Source organism: Capra hircus, chromosome 23 (assembly GCF_001704415.2).
Source record: "Capra hircus breed San Clemente chromosome 23, ASM170441v1, whole genome shotgun sequence".
NCBI classification, from domain to species: Eukaryota; Metazoa; Chordata; class Mammalia; order Artiodactyla; family Bovidae; genus Capra; species Capra hircus.
In genome coordinates, this window is record NC_030830.1 from 300,577 (window position 1) to 320,962 (window position 20,386).

General features: G+C 47.4%; 1 protein-coding gene across 3 annotated transcripts in view; it reads right to left on the reverse strand.

The window, feature by feature from the left end:
- Positions 1 to 20,386, reverse strand: part of EXOC2 (exocyst complex component 2) — a 122,627-nt gene that overhangs the window by 63,266 nt on the left and 38,975 nt on the right. For all 3 annotated transcript variants that reach the window (XM_018038889.1, XM_018038888.1, XM_018038887.1), the window contains exons 6-11: positions 19,911 to 20,035; positions 18,641 to 18,721; positions 11,586 to 11,731; positions 11,374 to 11,455; positions 10,540 to 10,642; positions 7,296 to 7,414 (exon numbers count right to left, since the gene is read on the reverse strand). In XM_018038889.1, coding sequence (XP_017894378.1) covers positions 7,296 to 7,414; positions 10,540 to 10,642; positions 11,374 to 11,455; positions 11,586 to 11,731; positions 18,641 to 18,721; positions 19,911 to 20,035 — 656 coding nt within the window. The remainder of the gene's footprint in view (positions 1 to 7,295; positions 7,415 to 10,539; positions 10,643 to 11,373; positions 11,456 to 11,585; positions 11,732 to 18,640; positions 18,722 to 19,910; positions 20,036 to 20,386) is intronic.

The window sequence follows — 20,386 nt, forward strand, 5'->3', positions numbered from 1 at the left end:
AATAAATGTCTGGCAAAACAGAGGGGGGGGCCATGTACATGAACACCAGGGTGAAACTCATCTTTGAAAGCAACTTGGCTGGAGAAGGCAGGCACGGGGTCTAGTGGAGCCAACTTGCAGCAGAAAGCTCTGCTCCTGCCGTTGAGCCTCCAAATTCCACGATTTCTTTTTCTGGGCCGTGGGACCTGGCTTCCCATTTCTGTTCCCGCGGCCAGCTGCCCGGCCTGGGTCCTTCCCAGCCCACACTGTGAACACCCCAGAAGTTGGTGCGGCCCTGACAGGACCGAGTGAACGCTCCCCTGTTTCAACAGCGAACCAGATGTCCAAGTGCCAGTGTGCTTACTGCTAGTCTCCATTTGAATGTGGAAGCTAATTTCGTCTTTTCAAATCAGATTAAGAAACAAATGTACAATCGTGTAAAATCCTGCTGAGCTGCATCTAGTACAAAAACGGCTTAAATAAACTTGCTCCGCTGACCCATGGGTTTCCCTGGCGGCTCAGACGGTAGTCTGTCTGTCTGCAATGCAGGAGACCCAGGTTCGATCCCTGGGCTGGGAAGATCCCCTGGAGAAGGAAATGGCAGCCCACTCCAGTATTCTTGCCTACAGCAGCAGCAATTTCTAATGGGATGCACTGTGCATCGGATTCACAGCACCCTGAATATCATCTCAATATCTTCTCCTAAAGAAAGGACAAAAGCGAAAGGACAACCAGACCCCCACTGTGCTGGAGAGACGGCTGTTGCCACTGCAGTCACAAGCTGGTGCTGTTCTCCGATCCCTCTCTCCTGGATCTATTTTCTTCTGTATATCCTCTATGGCTTACAAATCTCAAAGCAAGCGAATAAAATCCCAGTGCAAGAGCCTGGAGGCAGTGCCTCTTCTAAAGCCACTGAAGCAAGGGTGAGCAGGGAGGGCACGCCACGCAGGACTCGGGGTGGGGAAACACAGCCAGCACTGCCCCTGGGACTTGCCTTTTCTCTTTAAATCAACACCGTGATCAACAACGTGCAAAACATTCAGGAGAGAACTGTTTTTTTAAATCTCCAAAAAATAAACTTTAGAAACTTCCTAATATATATCCTCATTATAACAACTTTAAAATAAACTTATTAACACATCTAATATATGTATAAAAACACGTGACTTCCCTGGTGGCTCAGACGGTTAAGCATCTGTCTACAATGAGGGAGACCCGGGTTCGATCTCTGGGTCGGGAAGATCCCCTGGAGAAGGAAATGGCAATCCACTCCAGTACTGTTGCCTGGAAAATCCCATGGACAGAGGAGCCTGGTAGGCTACAGTCCATGGGGTTGCAAAGAATCGGACACGACTGAGCGACTTCACTTCACTGTCTTTTCAAGCACAGAGCTGTTTTCATAGTTTTGCAGAAGACTTGAGGACTCTGTAGCAGGTCTCCTAGTGGAGGCTACACCAACCAGCTGCCTGAAGCCACCTGAGCCTACATTATGGAGACACTGCAATTAAATTTAGTAACTGATTGTCTACATAAAGGTCCCAGTTGTATTTTTTTAGTATCAAGAAAAAATACAGTTTAGTTATGCTGCATAAATTCACAAAACCGCACATAAATTTGAAATATAGTTTATGCATGTATTTTGATGAGCTTGACTTGAAAAATATAGCCTTTTTATGTTTCAAGACAACTGGATAAACAAACATTTTTATTTCCACAAGTAATTAACTTAATAATCTGCTCAAGGTCTGAAATATTTAAAAGAGGAGATATTTAGCACAGCCTCTATGCTTAATCCCCTGGAGAAGGAAATGGCAACCCACTCCAGCACTCTTGCCTGGAAAATCCCATGGACATAGAAGCCTGGAAGATTACAGTCCACGGGGTCGCAGAGTCAGACACGACTGAGCAACTGCTCGCTTGCCCTGGCTATGCGTGATGTTCCCCTTATGACAGAGCCACACTGTGATGGTTCAGATTAGGCCTTTCAGGTGCGACGCATCAGTCTACGTTTTCAAAGAGAGCCTGCGCCACACAGGAGCGTGCTTCTTTCTGTCGTGCGACTGTGCACAGGAAGCTGCTTCCATCCGCTCTAGAAGCGCTGGTCCGCCTCTGCCCGACCCTGTCGCTGGTGAGTCTTAATGACGCTCCCTGGAGTTACTAGATAGAGTCAGCATGTATTTTAAGACTTAAACTTGTTTTCAGAACAAAGGAAAAAATGCCTTTGAAGGCTACCTTTAAAAATCCTGTTTGAGAATGTCAGTAGGGGGTTAAACCAAAGGCTTTTCCTGACAGGAAACCTGAAGATTTAGTCTCATTTTGGCCCTATTTCATAGGAATTTTAAGAGACAAACGACACTTCTTATAAGGCGGTAAAAGTTTTGGAAGAGAAGCCAAACAGTTAACTAGCCCAGGCTGGAAGAAAACAGACTCGTCCACAGGCATTTACGCTTTAAAGATGAATTCTTTAATGCTGATCCTTATTTTTGCTCTTTCCCCATGTTTGTCTCCCCTTAGAAAAGCCAAAAGATAGCATGAGGGCTACAGAGGCAGGCCACGAGGCGCAGCGACGCACTCCCCGGTGCCCGGCTGGCCGTGCTGAGAGGCAGCGGTCACCTCCTGTCTGAGCCCCGGTGTGCACCCTCAGGCCCACTCACCAGGCTGGTCTGTGCTGCGGCCATAAAGCAGGCATCCAGAGGAGGTGCTGCTGCAGTGCCCACAAGAACAGCACCCTGGGACCTACCTCTGCGGACAAGCTTCATATGCAAACAACCTGTCCTGGAAAAATGTGGCTTTTACGGAGGACTCAGCTCAGCTCGGTTATGTCTGACTCTCCGACGGACTGCAACACACCAGGTTTCCCTGGCTCCGAAAATCTACCACCATCTCTGCTCATGAGCCTTTCTTGCAGACCACAAGACAAATACAATCGGCATTTTTAACACAAACCACCATGTGGAAGGAAAGGGCAACCCACTCCGGTGTTCTTGCCTGGAGAATCCCAGGGACAGGGGAGCCCGGTGGGCTGCTGTCTATGGGGTCGCACAGAGTCGGACATGACTGAAGTGACTTAGCACCATGTAAAACTTCTTAAAAATTATATCAGGTTCCTTAAATTAATGCATGAAAACCAGCTTTACCTACAAAGACATCTTCTCCTGTCTGAAGTATTTACACTCTATCTTTTAAAGCTGTAGTTCCACATCACAAAACTGTCTCGGGCCGTGACCCTTCTGCCTAGGGCAGGGGAACCAAGTTCTCCTCTTTGGTGCTAAAGGCCAAGTGCAGACAACACAACGCAACTCACAATCCATGCTCTAGACTTAGAGCCCAACGAGCCTTCGCACTGAAAACAGGCTCCGGAGAGGACCTGAGTGGAAGCGACGCAGCTTCACAGGAAGTGAGCAGTGCCGCAAGAGACGCAGGCACTGCCGCCACCACGCCATCAGCTCACTGTGTCCAGAAGCCCACCTGATGGAACATTAGCTTCAGCACCAGTACAGGAAGGTCCGTGGAACTGTGTGCCCGACTCAGAGAAGCTGAGCAGTCATGTGGCTCCTCTGAGGCAGTCACCTCACATGCAAAATGTAGACCCGAGTCACGTCTGAACCAGACATCCCAGGTTTCTACCAGACCCACAAGGTGTAGTTATGAGAGGGTGCCAACAGAAAGTCCAAATGATACTTAGGAGTCCTGCTCCGCACTGACCTCATTTCTGTTACACATAACTTGGATATCTGTAAACCAGGAGTCCGTCAGAACAACTGGTTGTGAATTAACAACAGCAACAACAAAAAACTATAGTTATTCCCAGCAAACTTATAACTAAGGCCAATATTTTATATAAACATCCACCCACAAACACAATCACCTCAAACATGCAGATGACACCACCCTTATGGCTCAAAGTGAAGAACAACTAAAGAGCCTCTTGATGAAAGTGAAAGTGGAGAGTAAAAAAGGTGGCTTAAAGCTCAACATTCAGAAAACTAAGATCATGGCATCCGGTCCCATCACTTCATGGGAAATAGATGGGGAAACAGTGGCAACAGTGGCTGACTTTATTTTTGGGGCTCCAAAATCACTGCAGATGGTGATTGCAGCCATGAAATTAAAAGACGCTTACTCCTTGGAAGAAAAGTTATGACCAACCTAGACAGCATATTAAAAACCAGAGACATTACTTTGCCGACTAAGGTCCACCTAGTCAAGGCTATGGTTTTTCCAGTAGACATGTATGGATGTGAGAGTTGGACTATAAAGAAAGCTGAGTGCTGAAGAATTGATGCTTTTGAACTGTGGTGTTGGAGAAGACTCTTAAGAGTCCCTTGGACTGCAAGGAGATCCAACCAGTCCATCCTAAAGACCAGTCCTGGGTGTTCACTGGAGGGACTGATTTTGAAGCTGAAACTCCAGTACTTTGGCTACCTGATGCGGAGAGCTGACTCATTTGAAAAGACCCGGATGCTGGGAAAGATTGAGGGCAGGAGGAGAAGGGGACGACAGAGGATGAGATGGTTCAATGGCATCACTGACACAACGGACATGGGTTTGGGTGGACTCCGGGAGCTGGTGATGGACAGGGAGGCCTGGCGTGCTGCGGTTCATGGGGTTGCAAAGAGTCGGACACGACTGAGCCACTGGATTGAGCTGAACCGCACACACATGCCTTCACTACATCGTTACAGTGTCTGCACAGGGCACACAGGTGCACGGCACAGAGCGGCCGTGCCCAGGGGCACACACACTGATGACGGCAACCAGGGAAGCGTCCAGGGGCCAGCCGGCCACCGTGGACGCTATGTCACCAGCGGCTAACTCCTGCAAGAAACACGAGTCCTGCCTCCATCTGCGTGCCGCCTCTGCGCTGTCACCGTCTGCCTGTGCACCGACCACTGATTAAAAAGTCACAGCATCTACGTACTTCAAGAGCTACTGGACAAACTGAACTGCTTTTGAAAGTGACAGTTAACTAAATGCTTGATATCAAGAAAGTGCTGATAACACTTCAGGTAATGATAATAGCTTTCGACAAGTTCAAGTGACATAGTTTTCACAAAGCATGTTTATCTTTGAAAATTACATATTGAAATAACTATAAATGAAATAAAGTGACCTGCTTCAAAAATAGTTCAGGGTGAGGGAGGGGTTGCAGGTGAAATGAGACTGGCTGTGAGCACATAACTGTCTAAACTGGGCAGACACAGAAGTCATGGGATCACCCTTGGTGCTCCTAAGTATGTTTGGAATTCTCCAAAATAATAAACTCCTTCTGATGTGAGCTCAAAGAATATATCAGCTTTGCAATTAAAGAGCATGGAGTTGTTAGGACTGTCTATATTGTTTATATTAGCTGTGTCGCTGGCAACAGGTGGGTATGGCTCAGGATGTTCTTCTGAACGTCAAAGGACGGTTAAAGTCATAATCTATAAACAGCTGGCTAATGGATTTAGGAAACGTACTGTATTGTCATGAAACTCGTGGAGTAAGTTGAAAGAGCTGTAAACTATTACGTTGCACTTTTCAATCAGAAAGACCAACTTATGGAAATAACTTTACGTAAACCTCATCACTAACAAGAAATTCCAGTCAATGCACATCCCTTCAACTGTGCCGCCAGCAGGGACAACCTCTACAACAGGCTTGGTCAGAGTGAAGAAAAGGCCGGTCTCCAGCCTCCCAGAAGCGAGTGTCCTTCTTCCCGGAGACGCTGCCTCTCGGCAGTGCTGGGTGAGTAAGTTTAACTAAATAAAGGGGCAGGTCTCCAGCCTCCCAGAAGTGAGTGTCCTCTTCCCTGGAGATGCTGACTTGCAGCAGCGCTGGGTGAGTGAGTTCAGAGACACTGACTTTCAGCAGTGCTGGTAAGTTTAGCTAAATAAAGGGGCCGGTCTCCAGCCTCCCAGAAGCGAGTGTCCTTCTTCCTGGAGACGCTGCCTCTCGGCGGTGCTGGGTGGTGAGTGCGACAGTATGGAGCATCCAGATGACAAGGGCAGGCTCCACCAGGTGAGGGCGCCTCTCCATTCACCTCCAGGAAGGACCCAGGCTTCAGTGACGGGACACTGAGCATCAGAGCTTTCGGGTATGCATGTGATGACAAGCATGAGATTTCCTGTGTGGTCTTTATAAATTAGACACGTTTTCCAGAAATTTGCATATTTTCAAACCTAAATCGTGCAGTCGGATCGTTTCTTACAAACCTGAGCAGGGAAGCCTTCGGACAGACCACAGCCCTGTCTGTACGCCGGGCCATCTGACCACCCTTCAGCGGCCCTTCCCTGGAAAACCACACTCCTCCTTGAGGCTCAGTGGCAACAGCATCTCCTCCAGGAACATTCCGGGGCCTCCGGTTAACCAGGCTGAGGCGGAGTTCTGTACTCCCCACTTCGGAATACCTCTCACAATTATACTTATGTGACAAATAAACACCTATGTGACTTTTTAAACCGCTTCTCTCTCACTAGAGGACAAGCTCCAAGAGGCTGCAGACCACCCGGGTCCGCTCAGCACAGTACTTCAGGCCCGAGCAGCACCCACCACACTGCCTGCCAGCCCTGCTGCAGCAGAGTCACCTGGAAGCTTTAAAACCACTGACGTGTGGACGCTGCCAGGAGAGAGTCTAACACAGTGGGGGGCGGGGGGGGGAGGCTGGGGAGTGACAGTCTTTAGAAACACCAGGGACTGTGTCAGGCAGCCCCGGGCGAGAGCCTGCCCGAGCGAGCAGACTCCGAGCACAAGAAACGAAGGCCTCCAGAATCCACGCCCGCCTCAGGCTGTGCATGCTGCTTGATGTTTTCACTTGTTAAAACTATAAAATTATTAATGACACGAGAGGAGGTTGGATATGGCGTCAGGAAAAGAGATATTTGGGTTTTCCTAAACATTAAGAATAGAAAAAACCTGATTCACAGCTGGAGAACACGGACATCCAAGCCAGCTAACCCACAACAGACTAACACACACCTGTGGCCTCCCTTCTGCGCCAGCCTCACTCCCACACCGCCTCACCCTCCTCCCAAACCCAGCGTCACCGAGAGGTGAGGGCAGGGCCCACGTCTGCACCCCTGGACTTAGCTCAGGGCCTGGTGTGCAGCAGAGCTCAACAGGCAGCTGGTGGAGTGACGAGCGCACGCTCCTGCTGACGGACACGGGCACCATCCCTATACGGCATGACACTCCCGCTGGGGTTACCGTCCGCTGCCCAAAGCTCCATCCACACGGCCAGTCCGCACAAGGCAGGTGTGCTGAGGCTTACCCCAGGCCTCTCAGTCCCTGGCTCAGGCAGGGTGCTCACGGTGGGGGTGGGATGGGGAGGGCCTTGCCTTTGAGGTCCCGCACACAGCCCTCCCGGCAGCTGTGCATGAGCTGGAGGATCCACCGGTGCTGGGCCCCGATGCACTGCCACGCAGGGTCGCCAGGCGCGTGGAGGTCGGACAGGTGCCTGAAACAGCAAGGCAACGGCTGACTGAGCCAGCTTCTGCTGCTCAGCCATAAGGTCAAAACGGTAGCTAGTGTGTCTTAAAGTCACAGCTTTTACGGATGCCTAAAACTCTGTGAACTAGCAAAGCAGTCAATACTTACTCTTTAATATTCCGTTCTAAATGAAGCATATTTAAACTTCTTTGCATGCAGTTAACAATGAAAGCACATTTTAAACGCTAGGACTTTATAAAAAGCCAACCACGGTGACAGAGATGGCGCGCAGTGTCCTGATCAGGGTGCGCCTGCTCAGCTCTGGGCGGCACAGGAAACGCCAGCAGGGTCTCCGCCGGGTGACCTTCCTCTCTGGTCTGAAACTCACAGCCACCAGATGGCAGTGTGACCCTGCTTTCTATATGCTCCCAACAGGGCAGCTGAGATTCAGACCACAGTACAGAGGTTTGGTGACAGCAAACACTGGCCTGTAAGTCTAAACCCTGATTCATGAGGAGACAGTCCTCAAACAAATACAGTAGAGGCGCCATTTTTCTTAGTCTTAAAATAGGTTGAAAAATATTTGAAGTCTTATCTGTCTGTGAAAGTTTCCAACCCAGATGGACAACTGCAGCAGATTTCTGCTGAAAAACTGACAAATATTCAAAACTCAGCCCTCAGGAAAGACGTAAATACAGCAACTTGAAGCAAATTAAATCAACTCCCAAAGCTGGACTTGCTGTCTTAAAATTACTCCAAACCTTAAGCTGTCTACTGTCTTGGGGCTGAAGTTTCGTTTAAGAATACACTGTCACTAACGGTGACAAGCGTGACGTCTCGCAGGGACACCCCTGGGCATCTCTCCCAGGTCCCTCAGCACCGAGCACTTCCTCACTCAGGCTTCTCAACCAGCAGTTAACCAGAGGAGAAGCAAGTCAGTGATAAACAAACTCTGGCATTCGGGAACAACCCCCTCCCGCCCCCAGGACGAAGCGGGCGGTGGTTTTCCAGGAGGGGAGGCTGTGGCCTCAGGCAGGAGGAGCCGTGTGGGCCCCCGAGGCTCCTGTAGCGCCTCCTCCTGACACCTGGGCTCACACAGCACCCTCAGAGCCACATCAGCAGTGAGCTCAGCACCCTCCCGCCCCTGCGCCCGCCTTCCTCTCTGAGGCACGCGTGGAGCAACACGGCTAGGAGACCAAGACGCCCCTCTGCTCAGCGCCCCCTCAAATTTAAGACTCTTCAGTCCTTCCGAAATTAAGAATAATCCTCTGTCCACCATCTTGTCAATGGGCATCACACACAAGAGTTTATAAAGAAAGATAAATTTGTTGTCTCAGAAACTCTGCAGTGTTTCAGTTCAAAAGTACAACTTGTGTTAAGGCTTTCCTTCCCCTGGTAAATGGCTTAATTCAGTAACTTTCTCTTCTTTTAGGGTATAAAGACACGCAGTTTCATTTCAAAAATCTTGGCTTAGAATCTGATATGGATTATTGCTATTTCCTTCTAAACTTCATTACCAAAGAATACTTTTTAAAGAGGCTTTTTAGTGGGGAAAAGGTAAGGAATGTTGATTACGGTGAGCACAGACTCAACATTTTAAAAGTTAAGGGTTAGAGCTGTTAGGCATACTTGGACATGACTGTTAGCAAAGACCAAGGAGAGAATCGCACTGGTATGGAAAGAAGCGCGGCTACGGGCACTCTGCCCCCTGATCAGGCTGCCAGCAGCAGCGGAGTAGGGAGAGAGGAGACTGTGAGGATGCCTCGGACCAGAGTCAGCACTGAGCCCCGCACGGCACGGGGGCGCCCATGCTCGCGCCACGCACAGCTCCCAGTGTGGGGCTCGGACACGCAGCCCTGCTGGCGCTCGAGCTGAGCGCCCCGCCCCCCACCTGGTGCTCACAGGGTGGCTCGTCACAGATCCCAGACTCCAGCAGATGTCTGGCGTGGCTGTGACGTGTTTCCTATTCTTTAATAACTAAACCCTTAATTTTAAAAGGAGGATAACTTGCTCCATGTAGTCTCAAAGTGCCAAAAATAAAGACTGAGAAGTAAATTAATTACTTGACGTTTTCAGCGACATTCTTGTTCTTTTCCTTTTGAAAGGACAGAGAATAAAGCAATAGGTCGTTTAAAAGAACCTTTTTTAATATCACTATCTTTTAAATGGTATCCAGTAGGTTTACCGGTCACGGGAACTATCATGAGTTATCTACACAACGGCAATTCACTACATAAAGAAATCCTGCACTCGATAAGGTTTAACATCATTTTCCTACCAGGAGATGTAACAGAATAACTGTAATTATTAGTGAGGCAGCATGGCAGAACACAGACAAGACGCTAACAGCTTCGTATCCTAGATGACGGGTTAATCTTCCTGGGACTCTGTTACTTTACATGTTAAAAAAAAAAAGAAAGCAGTTGGCTAACAACACACAGTTAATTAGCAGCATTTAATTTCCATGATTCTACAAGCCAGAAAAATTCCTCAGTGTGTGCCTTCTTCTGGGGACACTTAGAGAAAAGCACAGACAGGCTGGGAAAGCAGACAGCCAGAGGCCCCCACCTGTGAAGCAAGTGTGACCAGGTGCCATGCGGCGACCGCGTGGCTTGTTGGGGGGCAGCCGGCATCCCAGCTCCCGACGCCTGCCCACGTTAAAACTCCCTCCCTCTCGAGCAACACGGTTCCCACCACGCTGTGGGGTCCACGTTTCTGCTGCTACTGCTGTCCTTCCCAAGTCGGCATCCCCACCTCCTTTTCAAGCCTGGAAGCTTTCAGAACCCTCAGCTGTCGAGCCCTGCCCCACCTGCCGCACTGGGGGCCTGTGGGACAGCACCACCCCCGAAGCGAGTCAGGGAGCAGCGCCCCCAGCCGGGCTAGACCCTGTGGACAGGAGAGGGGCAACGAGGCTGCTTTCCCTTCGTCCAAGCCAGCAGGATTCTCTTGCCTTTAAAGGGCGACTGCTCCCCAGTCTCTGAATACATACAAGACCAGGTGACCTACATGGGTCCCCAAACTTCTTTCTGCTGCTTGTCTTCCCTTCTGCCATCTCATCGCTCTCTCAGTCTCCCCGAGTCTCTGTAAGAGCGACAGGACGGTCCGGTGTCACCCGGACACATGTGACTTGTTAAGGCTCTCGCAGCAGGCTACCTTATATAGCGTTTCTGGTCATGCAAAGTCGACGGGGTTTCAAGCAGCTTCTCCAGAAGCAATTCTCTTAAGGCTTCAATCCGTGTTTCTACTTCAGCATAATCTGATTAAAAAGGGAAGAATTACATGATTTACAGAATGAAAGTTTAAAATCGAAGTACAGAAAGCAGACTGGCTGTGCGGGACGGAGGGGCTGACTGAGAAGAGGCAGGAGGGGAACTGCCCCAGCGATGAAGACGTTCTCTCCAGGACTCGGGTTACAGGGTGTGTGCACCTGCCACACTCACTGGTCTGCGCTGTGTGAGCCTGTGCGTGCACACACACACCCCCACTGTGCACGTAAATTTATCACACTAAAAATAAACTTTTCTGGGTCCTTATGAATTTCTTTACAAATTTAATCAAATCCTGTGATAGTTCTCCCAGGTAATAGGCATTTTAGGCTTTTATTTTCTATAACTCTACCATAGAGATAATTTCAAAACTTGCTTAAAGTAGGGTTAGAATTCATAAATATATTATTACTCTTTCTAAAGAGGGAAGAATAAAATGTAGATTTCCATTTCTGTAAAATATCTGTAACAATTCTTTCCAGTAAAAAAGACCTAAGTAGCATCACAATTATCAAGCATCAAAGAATGTCCACCCATCCTACAGTTCTCTCTCCAGGTCAGTAAGAAATTCCACTATGTTACTCCTGAAGTACCCATCTTACACTTGAAAAAGGGCACCATATAAACAAAAGCTAAAATGCACGTAAACATTCTTTGCAAAATACATTCCACAGTTTTCTGATAAAAGCAAAGTAGAAAATCTTAAAGTAATAAATCTTACATTTCTTGAAAACTTGCACCTCTGTTTTCCCAAAAAGTGACTTGGCCTTTTCATAATCATTAATAACCACATCATAATCACCCTTTAAAATAAAGAAACATTTTGGAGATTGTCAGTAAAGTTTAATTAATTTGGTCAAGATAAAAAACACCTTCACAACTCTTTAAAACCTGAGACACCCGTGCCCACAGGCGCGCAGACAGGCACTGTACCTTCTGGGTGTTCCTCTCGATGTTTAGGGGGAGGTTGAAAAGAAACTTGAATCGCTGCAGCACATTGAGTGCATTTCTAGTGGAATCTGCCTTGTCCTTTCGACCTAAGACTTCTTGAAATAATGTATCTGCAGTGTTACTTGCTCCTATTTTAAAAGGAGAAAAAGAAATTTAGATAAAAACTAATTTTAGTCAGAAATGTGCAACTGGACAAAAGAAACGAAATGTTAGACTGCTATTATACTTGATTTTATAAAGCTCAGCACACTTTTCTAAAAGTCAATTATATTGGAGTTTTTATTTTTTTTACAGTTTGCTAAAACACAATTTCCATCTTGCTTGCTAAGTCTTTTCATATGTGTATACCAATTAATGGTAGCCAATTAAGAATAACCATACTTACCAGGCCCAAATAAATTCTCTAATGTGAATCTACATTTATTTTAGCTTCTTTTAACTTTTACAGCATTATGGACCCTTAGGTTATTTCATTAATTCAGATAATAGGTTAAAACACACATATATACACGGTGTGTGCACACACAAGTACGCTAGTTAAATTCTCCGGATTCAGTATCTATATATTCATAGTAATTAGAAAAAAAAGGAAGAAAAACTTTCCAGAGAAGTTATTCACAAGAAGCATTTTAGATCTAACCCTACTTCTGGGTAAAATCATCTATGCAGCAGGCAGAAAAACTACATAAGCAATTTAAAATATCAAATTCTAACACACCATCGTTAATGAATAGTTCTTAAACCAGCTTAATGTTTCTTAGAATGATACACAAACTGGACATTTTATATTTACATACATATATGTATTTTTTTACCTTAAAGGCCTCAAATTATATGAATCACTAATAAACGTTTATCTAAAACAAAATTTACTGTATATAAAAATACTTAGGCTTTTTCAACTTGTGAATTATTTTTAATTAGTCACAAGGAAAGTAGAGAAAAAGGATAAACCCTTTTTGGCTGTTTGATCACTGCTCATATAAAGTTTCTACATTATCTGGTCTAGTGACTATACTTTAAGCAAAGATGAAAAAAATGACCTCCATCTCGCTGGGTGGCTGGCATGCCACATTCTCTAGTCCACACTGTGGGTGGCCTGAGTGTGTTAAAAGTCGTCTTTGTAACATAATTATTTTATCTAAATAATGTTTAAATTCTGTTGAAATTTTAAAGGCCTGATATAAAAACTTTCTTTTGTCAGTATAGCTATTTTCACCACGTTATTTAATGTAGAATACTAAATTTCTGCTATGAGAAAAATATATATATTCCCTTATTGCCACCAAATCATATAATGATGAGTAAATGAATATTGGAAATCTGATTAAGGTTAAAAAGTGTTTTTCTTGGAATGCTTATTATTAAGCATTTATCATTTAGAAACAGACTTCATGAATTGAGGCCTCATAAATGAATACATTTGTGAATGAGGATTGAATATTTTTAAAGGCTGATTACTTAGGTGTGTGCTGTGAATGTTAAATCCTCAAGTACTTTCTCTACAATGAAGGAGTACAAAACATCAAAATTAGATTTTTTTCATCTTAAAGACAATAAAACAATACTAACTAATAATTTTAAACACTCCTATAAAGCACGAAAACAAGTACAGGTAGAAAATCCACTTAAAATTAAATAATATAAACATTTAATACAGAAATCACAGAGGCAGAAATTATAAGCTCTCAAACTCTAATTATACAGAATATACATAAAACTTTATACGCAAATTCTAAGTTATGAAATTATTATCTTAATTTATAAAACACTGTCCATGAATTATCGCTCTGTCGTGAACTTTACTGTATTCACAGCAAACCTTTGGGAGCTCGTAACTGGTAGCTGGACGATTAGATACAGTCAGAAAACAATGGAGCAGCGAAGCCAAGATTTGGGCAAAGCAGATAAAGGCAGCAGCAGCTCCCCAGCCGCACTTGAGCTCTTCCTTCTGTGGGGCAGCTGAGGAGTAAAGGACAGGCTGGCTCCTGGAGCTGAGGCAGGACGCCCTGGAGCAGCCCCACCGCACACAGCAGCCCCAGGCCCGTCCGGACTGGAGGCCGTCCCTCCCCCTCGCAGGGACAGTGTGCCCTGCTCTTGGGGACGGACACCCCCAGCACAGACAGCAAGCACAGAGGCCTCCGCTGGGCTGGCAGGGCGGTGGCATGTCCCTCGGCCTCAGACGGGGCGACCGGCATGGGCCTGGAGGGCTCCACGTTCAGGCAGCCAGAGGCAGACAGCGCACGGCTCCCGCTCCTGGAGGCAGGCAGACGGGGCCGGGGGTGGACGGGCGGCCTCAGGAACGGAGCTGACACCACTGCAGGCAGCCGGGTGGGGACAGCAGCACTGCCACAGGAGAAAGCCTCGCGCCCTCTCACCACAGGCCACGTGCGGCACTCCAAGTGGCGCCAGTCCCGGGCGTGACACGAGGCGTCACACATGGTCACCCAGCTATCACGTAGCGCGCCTTGAACTTACACGATATCCGCATCACGTGCTTCTCAACAGAGCAGGAGGACAAGATGGGGAGACAGGCCACTGCAGCGCGGCCCCGGATCTGAGGTCCTCAGCGACAGGGAAAGCCTGAGCCTGCGCCAGGGGCCGTCGCCCCCCAAGAGCGCGTGCGGCTCCGGGGTGCCTGGCTGCCTCGAGCCTGCCTGTCAGAGCACACTCGAGCTCTTTGGGGTCCTGCTCAGGGCGCTCGCACCGGGCACAGAGTGCAGCCCAGGCGGCGGCGACCCACGTCTCTGCCTGGGGAGCTAGGGCTCCCCCCGACCCGTGAGGCTATTCACCCCCGGAACAGGAAAGCTAACCAAAGTTAAGGAAAACTTTTCAATGTACAGTTAAACTCACAGCAAGACCCCGACACAAAGAGGCTGAGCACCCTGCCATGTGTCTTGCTTCTCCTAACAAACCCCAGAGAGGGACAGACAGGCAGGCTTCACAGGGCAACGCGGGCTGACCAGGGGCCTCTGAGCCACCAGCGCTCGCCTCCAGCCAGCCTGGGGCCGAGCCCCCACCAACCTCAGGCCCTGCTCACGCCTCTCCCTGGCTCCTCTTCTGTCTGCACCCAGCTTCCTTCCAGTCCATCCCCAACAAATGGCAGCATGTTTAAGTCCACAATGTGACTGCTTTATTTAAAATCCTTCCGGGGCTCACCAGCAGCCTCAGAACAGACAAACTCCACGACATTGCATGGAAAGCTCCTCACAAGCACACCCCTCGACCTGCAGCCACACCCCTCGTTTCCTGCTTACTGAACCACAGGGGCTCCCTGACCGGGGACGCACATGGGCCCACGGAGGGCAGGGCAGCACAGGGCCGCGTGCAGGACCGCATCAGGGATTGCACAGCTGAGCCAAGCAAACAATCCTAACAGTCAAGTGGAAGATGACGCTTATTCTGTGACTTCTAAAATTTTTGCTGAAATGTTAAAAACTTGCTGTTGGTTAGAAACTGAAAAAAAAAGAAAAAACAGTAAAACTAATTTTCATTTAGTACACTATTAATATAAAATATTCGAAACACTGAAAACTCAAGTACTTAATTTCTTTGTATACAACATTATCAAGATAGCCTGCCTTCTCTTCTCGTCATAAAGTCTGCAGCATGTATCAGGCACCCTTTCTGGGCTCCGACAAACAATCACCCTCGTGTCCACACCTGTCCACCGTGTCCCAAGCATCCCAGGTGAGTCCCTCGTCATACCCTCCTGGTTTCCGTGGGGACGTGCACCCTCACCGAGCTCCTTGGGGCTCCCACACGTGACAGCGCCCCACTGGTGCCTGTCTACACCCCAGCTGATGGGCTCTGAACCCCGCTTCCCCGTGCTGGTGCACAGTCATCTCTGCAGACCCTGTCCTCCTGCAAGCGCCTCTCTGGGAGATGCGGAAGCCACACACAGGCACGCTCAGCGTCTGAGCGTGACTCTACCCCGAGGGCAGCTGCGCGTCCGTAACTGGTGAGCGAGGGGGGTGGGCAGCCAGAAGCCGGCGAGCACCAACGCCAGGCGGTGCCGACACAGGGCCCCGAGAGCCACGAGCTCTAACCCAGCACAGCCCGTCCGCAGTTTACAGCACAGACTCAGAGCCAGGCCTCCAGACCCAAATGCCACTCCCTATGGGAAGTGACTCAGGGAACGCACGGCGTCTTTCTGAGCCTCAACTCTTTCATCGATAAAATGGAGATAACAGAACAAGCTTCCCAGCTTGCAGGGCTGAGCACCTGTAGGGTGCGGAAGCAGCCCCTGGCCAGGCTGACGGACCAAGGTCTGGCCGTCACAGCTGCAACCACGACACCTGGGTCACACCGTCTCTCCCTGCAACCGGCGCTATCTAACCCGCAGCATCGGGCACATGGGGCTACTTCAAGTGAAACTGAAATTAAAACCTACATTCCTCAGTGACACTAGCCATGTTTTAAGTGCTCAACAGCTACAGCTCCACGGCCCCTAAAGCTGCTGGCTGTACTCTCCTGCAACAGGCGGCACACAGAGGAATGCAGACTCCACAGAAATCAACAGTCGTCACTGCACACAGAAGCGGTACTGAACAGGGTGGCTATACTCTCCTGCAACAGGCGGCACACACAGAGGACTGCAGATTCCACAGAAATCAACAGCCGTCACTGCACACAGAAGCAGTACTGGACAGTGTGGCTGTATTCTCCTGCAACAGGCAACACACACAGAGGACTGCGGATTCCACAGAAATCAACAGCCGTCACTGCATACAGAAGCAGTACTGGACAGCGTGGCTGTATTCTCCTGCAACAGGCGGCACACACAGAGGAATGCGGATTCCACAGAAATCAAGTCATCACTACATCACTGCTTTGAAATTAAGAAGGAATTATTGAATACCAAAGCAAATATGAGAAATGCATCAGTGAGAACATGTTTTCAAGCATTTCAGTGAAAGGTTTCAAAACTGGTAAATTCTGAACCAAATGGACTGAATTTCTTACGGCCAACGTCACCCTTCGGAATCTTAAAGTGAGAAGGGTTTCCCAAATCTTAAGAAGTTTCATTTAAAATAACTCAGGAAAAGCACATGTAAGTTAGTATGTGATCATGCCCCAGATGGTGCTCATACTCCTGTATAATCTCTGCACGGCTCCTCAAGAGCAGTTATCAGGTCCCACTTTCTGGGCCGGGACCTGCTTGAGGGCGGCAGCCACATGCCCCCAGCTCGGCACTGGACGCTGGCTCAGCACGACACTGGGCACATCAGCGTTAAGCTGGCCGAGTTCACCTGGACCACAAGCTTCCCCTACGACAGCAAACACCAGCGCACAGCCGACAGAAAAATATCTCTAGGGAAAAGGGACTGTTACAAAGGAATATATTCTACAGAAAACGTTCATCCCAGAAAGTCCTGAATCTCAAAGGGCTTCTCAGAGAAGTGACATTCATGGTAAGCCAATTTACTCAAAAAAGAGCAAACTTCAGTAGAAATTTAAAAGGACACATTTCTAGAAAAAGTTAGTGCTTATTAAGGAATAGAAGTGAACCAATTTCCCCTACAAATTCTACTACCACAAGTCTCAAGGGAGAATTACCTCAAGTGCTGGAAAGAACAAAGCGATGCTATCCGCCACGCTGGGCCTCAGCACGAAACAGATCTTAATTTTTTCCGACATTGACAAATATCCATTTTCGTCTACTGAAACAATGAGATACTTACTAAGCCAGCTTGTTCTCACAAATCACCTTTTCAAAGTTAGCTATCTTTTTTTTTTTTTTAACAGATATCATGGTTTGATGGCAATTTCCCCAGGGAAAATAGCATCCCCAAGTAGAAAATAGCCTTCCAACCCTTTAAAATGTCTGACTATGTTAATACAGAAACAGATTTAGTAAATGCTTGTTTGGGCTGAATTCAGACTATATTCATTTGAACAAAGCTGGTGACCTGATACTCAGACAAGAAAAAGAAATGAGGTAAAATCTCAAGGCAAAATGATAGTAATACAAAAAAAGAGAGAAAAATATTTAAAGTGTCGTAAAACTCATAAATTTTGGGATGAACTTGATGTACTCAAATTCTACTACCAAGGAAAGCCTATATCAAATTAAAATTTCTTTCTAGAAAACACTTATTATCAGAGATCCCAAGGTTTATGAACAGGTCATTACAAAAAAGCTCAGAAACTTTTGCTGATGGGACTAAGTTAAGACAGAAGTGCAAACCTGACCTGTTAGTACAGCCCTACATTACAGAATCCCTAAAGGGCCGATGCTGGGGGTCTTCAGTACCCTAGCTATTCTCGACCCAACTTCCTGGTGAAGCTGTGTGCTCTACATGCTCACACTTGACAACAAGGAGAGTCCCCTGGACACCACTGCTCCTTGTCAAGTGTTTCACTGTGTTCGTGAAGACAACAGTTTAGTTTCAAGCCACTAATATTATAACAGGGACTGATTTATCTGCTGAGTTTCTTCTAAATCTGTAGGGTAAGTAGCTGGAAGTTCATATGTCAGCAAAGAAGGGGAGGTGGATAGAGCCCTGAATTCCATGCATCAGTTTCTCTTGGCCTACAATTCTTACAAAATGTCTCAGAGTTAGAAGCACTCAAGAATGCAGCTGTCTTGGTTTTGGAAAAAGGCATGGCAAACACAGACAGACAGCTCGGGGCCTGCCCTTCCAGCAGCTGATGATATCCGTGCTGCCGCCGGCAGATGCTTGGAGATACTCCTCTCGGTTCCTGGTCAACGATGGCCCTGGCGGCTGCCGCAGCAACTCTTTGCCTCTGATGGTGTCATTTATGCACTGGCCTCCTTTGCGGCAGCAAGTTTTACTTTTTAAGCCGCACACTGGCTTGCTCTCAAATGACGATTTCTCATAAATAAAATGCAAACGGAAAGAGAACATTCATTTTCAACATTTTTATTCTCCTCTATGCTCATTAAATCACTATTCAGAAATAAATACCAAAATACAACTTAACTGCCTTGTTCTGTGAAACCAGGTCCAAGAACTGAATCAAAGCTTGTTATAAAGTCCATAAATAAGTTTCCGTAGTGGGACAAAACTTACTGTTCAGAACATTCTCCAGTTTCTGTGTCATGGACCCTTCTACTTTTTCTGTTCCATCTGCTTCTAGTTTTTGATGGATAGCTAGAAAAAAAGCACCAAGTTAAAATGTAGGCTATTTTAATGGGTGGGAAAATGATACGTCAAAAAAGACATTTTTAAACAGCTCAAAAAATGGTTCTATTTTCACTGCTAGAAAGAAGCACAAACACACAAAAACTCTGCAAAGTAACCAGCAGACACCAGTCTAAGTCACGGTAGTTTAATGCTATCAAAACAGTACATAATACATGTACTTAGTCATCTGATCATGAAGCCTGAGGAGTAAAGATGACTGAATTAAAAAAAGAAAAATAAGCTTAAATTACTAATATGTTTGGCATTTGGCCACAGGAAAGTCATTCTTATTTCTCAGTCTCACCATCTACAAAACAGAAATACTGCTACTTGATACCAACCTCAAAACATTTACTTTCAGCCGTGGGACATAGCATGGCAAATACATACTGTCCACGTCCTACTCAGCCCACACTTGCCTGGAGGCTCTCAAGGAATCCCCAGGGATGTCTACCAACACGCCAATCTGTCGACGCGCAAATTACATCAGAGTTTTTTTGCTAGTATTTATATATGTCTGAATGATTCTGATAAAGTATCAGGAAATCATTAATTTATATGTAAAAACTTTTACCTACTAATGAGAGGAAGTTTTAAAAGCAAATCAGGTTTCCTCAAGCGAATCACTAAGAAAATTTTCAAAGTAAATCTCTAAAATACAATACGAAATCCAAAACTGTGACACAGTTAAAGTAATAAAAACAGCAAGGTAAGCGTCACTGAGACGTGACCTTAGGCAGACACCACAGTGAGCTTCCAACACACGATGTGCATCCAGTAAGAAGCCAGGGATGAGGTCCTAACATTACCCCTGTTTCGCAGATGGGAAACCATGGTTCAGTGAAATTAAACAAGTTGACCAAGGTCACGCAGCCAAACCCAAAGTTTGAGCCGAGGCAGTGCGATCCCAGGACAACAGCTTCACCCCATCCGGCCCACACTTCGTGGGCAGATGACAAACGCCTCCGCCTGCTTTCACGCCTGTAAATCGGGAACATAGAGCCGTGCGCACGGGAACAGCGTTCAGTCGCAAAGAGGAGATTCTCTCCACGGTAACAGCCGCGCACACAGCCCCAGCACCACCGCCTGCCAGCCCTCTGCACGCTCAGGACTGCAGTCAACGGGGAAGCCCCAGCAGACACCGAGGGTTACCTACCTGAGAGGGCGTCCTGTGCCTCAAAGAAAGTGCTGAGCCCCCCTTTCACGTACGCCAGGCTGCCCTCGCTCTTCTTGTTAGCCTGTCTCTTCAGGTGGGCGATCGCCATTTTGAGTTGTTCAAAACTGAAGTGAAATGAAGCCACGAGAAGACAATGCGTTAGCTGCAAAATACTGAGGCCACACCGGAGACACAGACTAACACAGTATGTGCTCAGATGAGACCATGCTTTCAAAGTCTTTCCCAGATCTAACCCTCTGCACATTGCAGATGCCAAAGTCACAGCGGCTGTGCAACAGCTTTGCACAGCCCTCACGTGTCAGACCCCTGAGAAGTAACTATACACGCAGATATGCTTACACTTGACCCAAATCAACACAGGGTTTGCCAGGTAAGGAGTTCTGAAGAGCATCTCCCAGATGCAGAGGCCTGGACCGCACAGGGGTGGGTGGCAGGACCCCTGGACGTCCACTCCG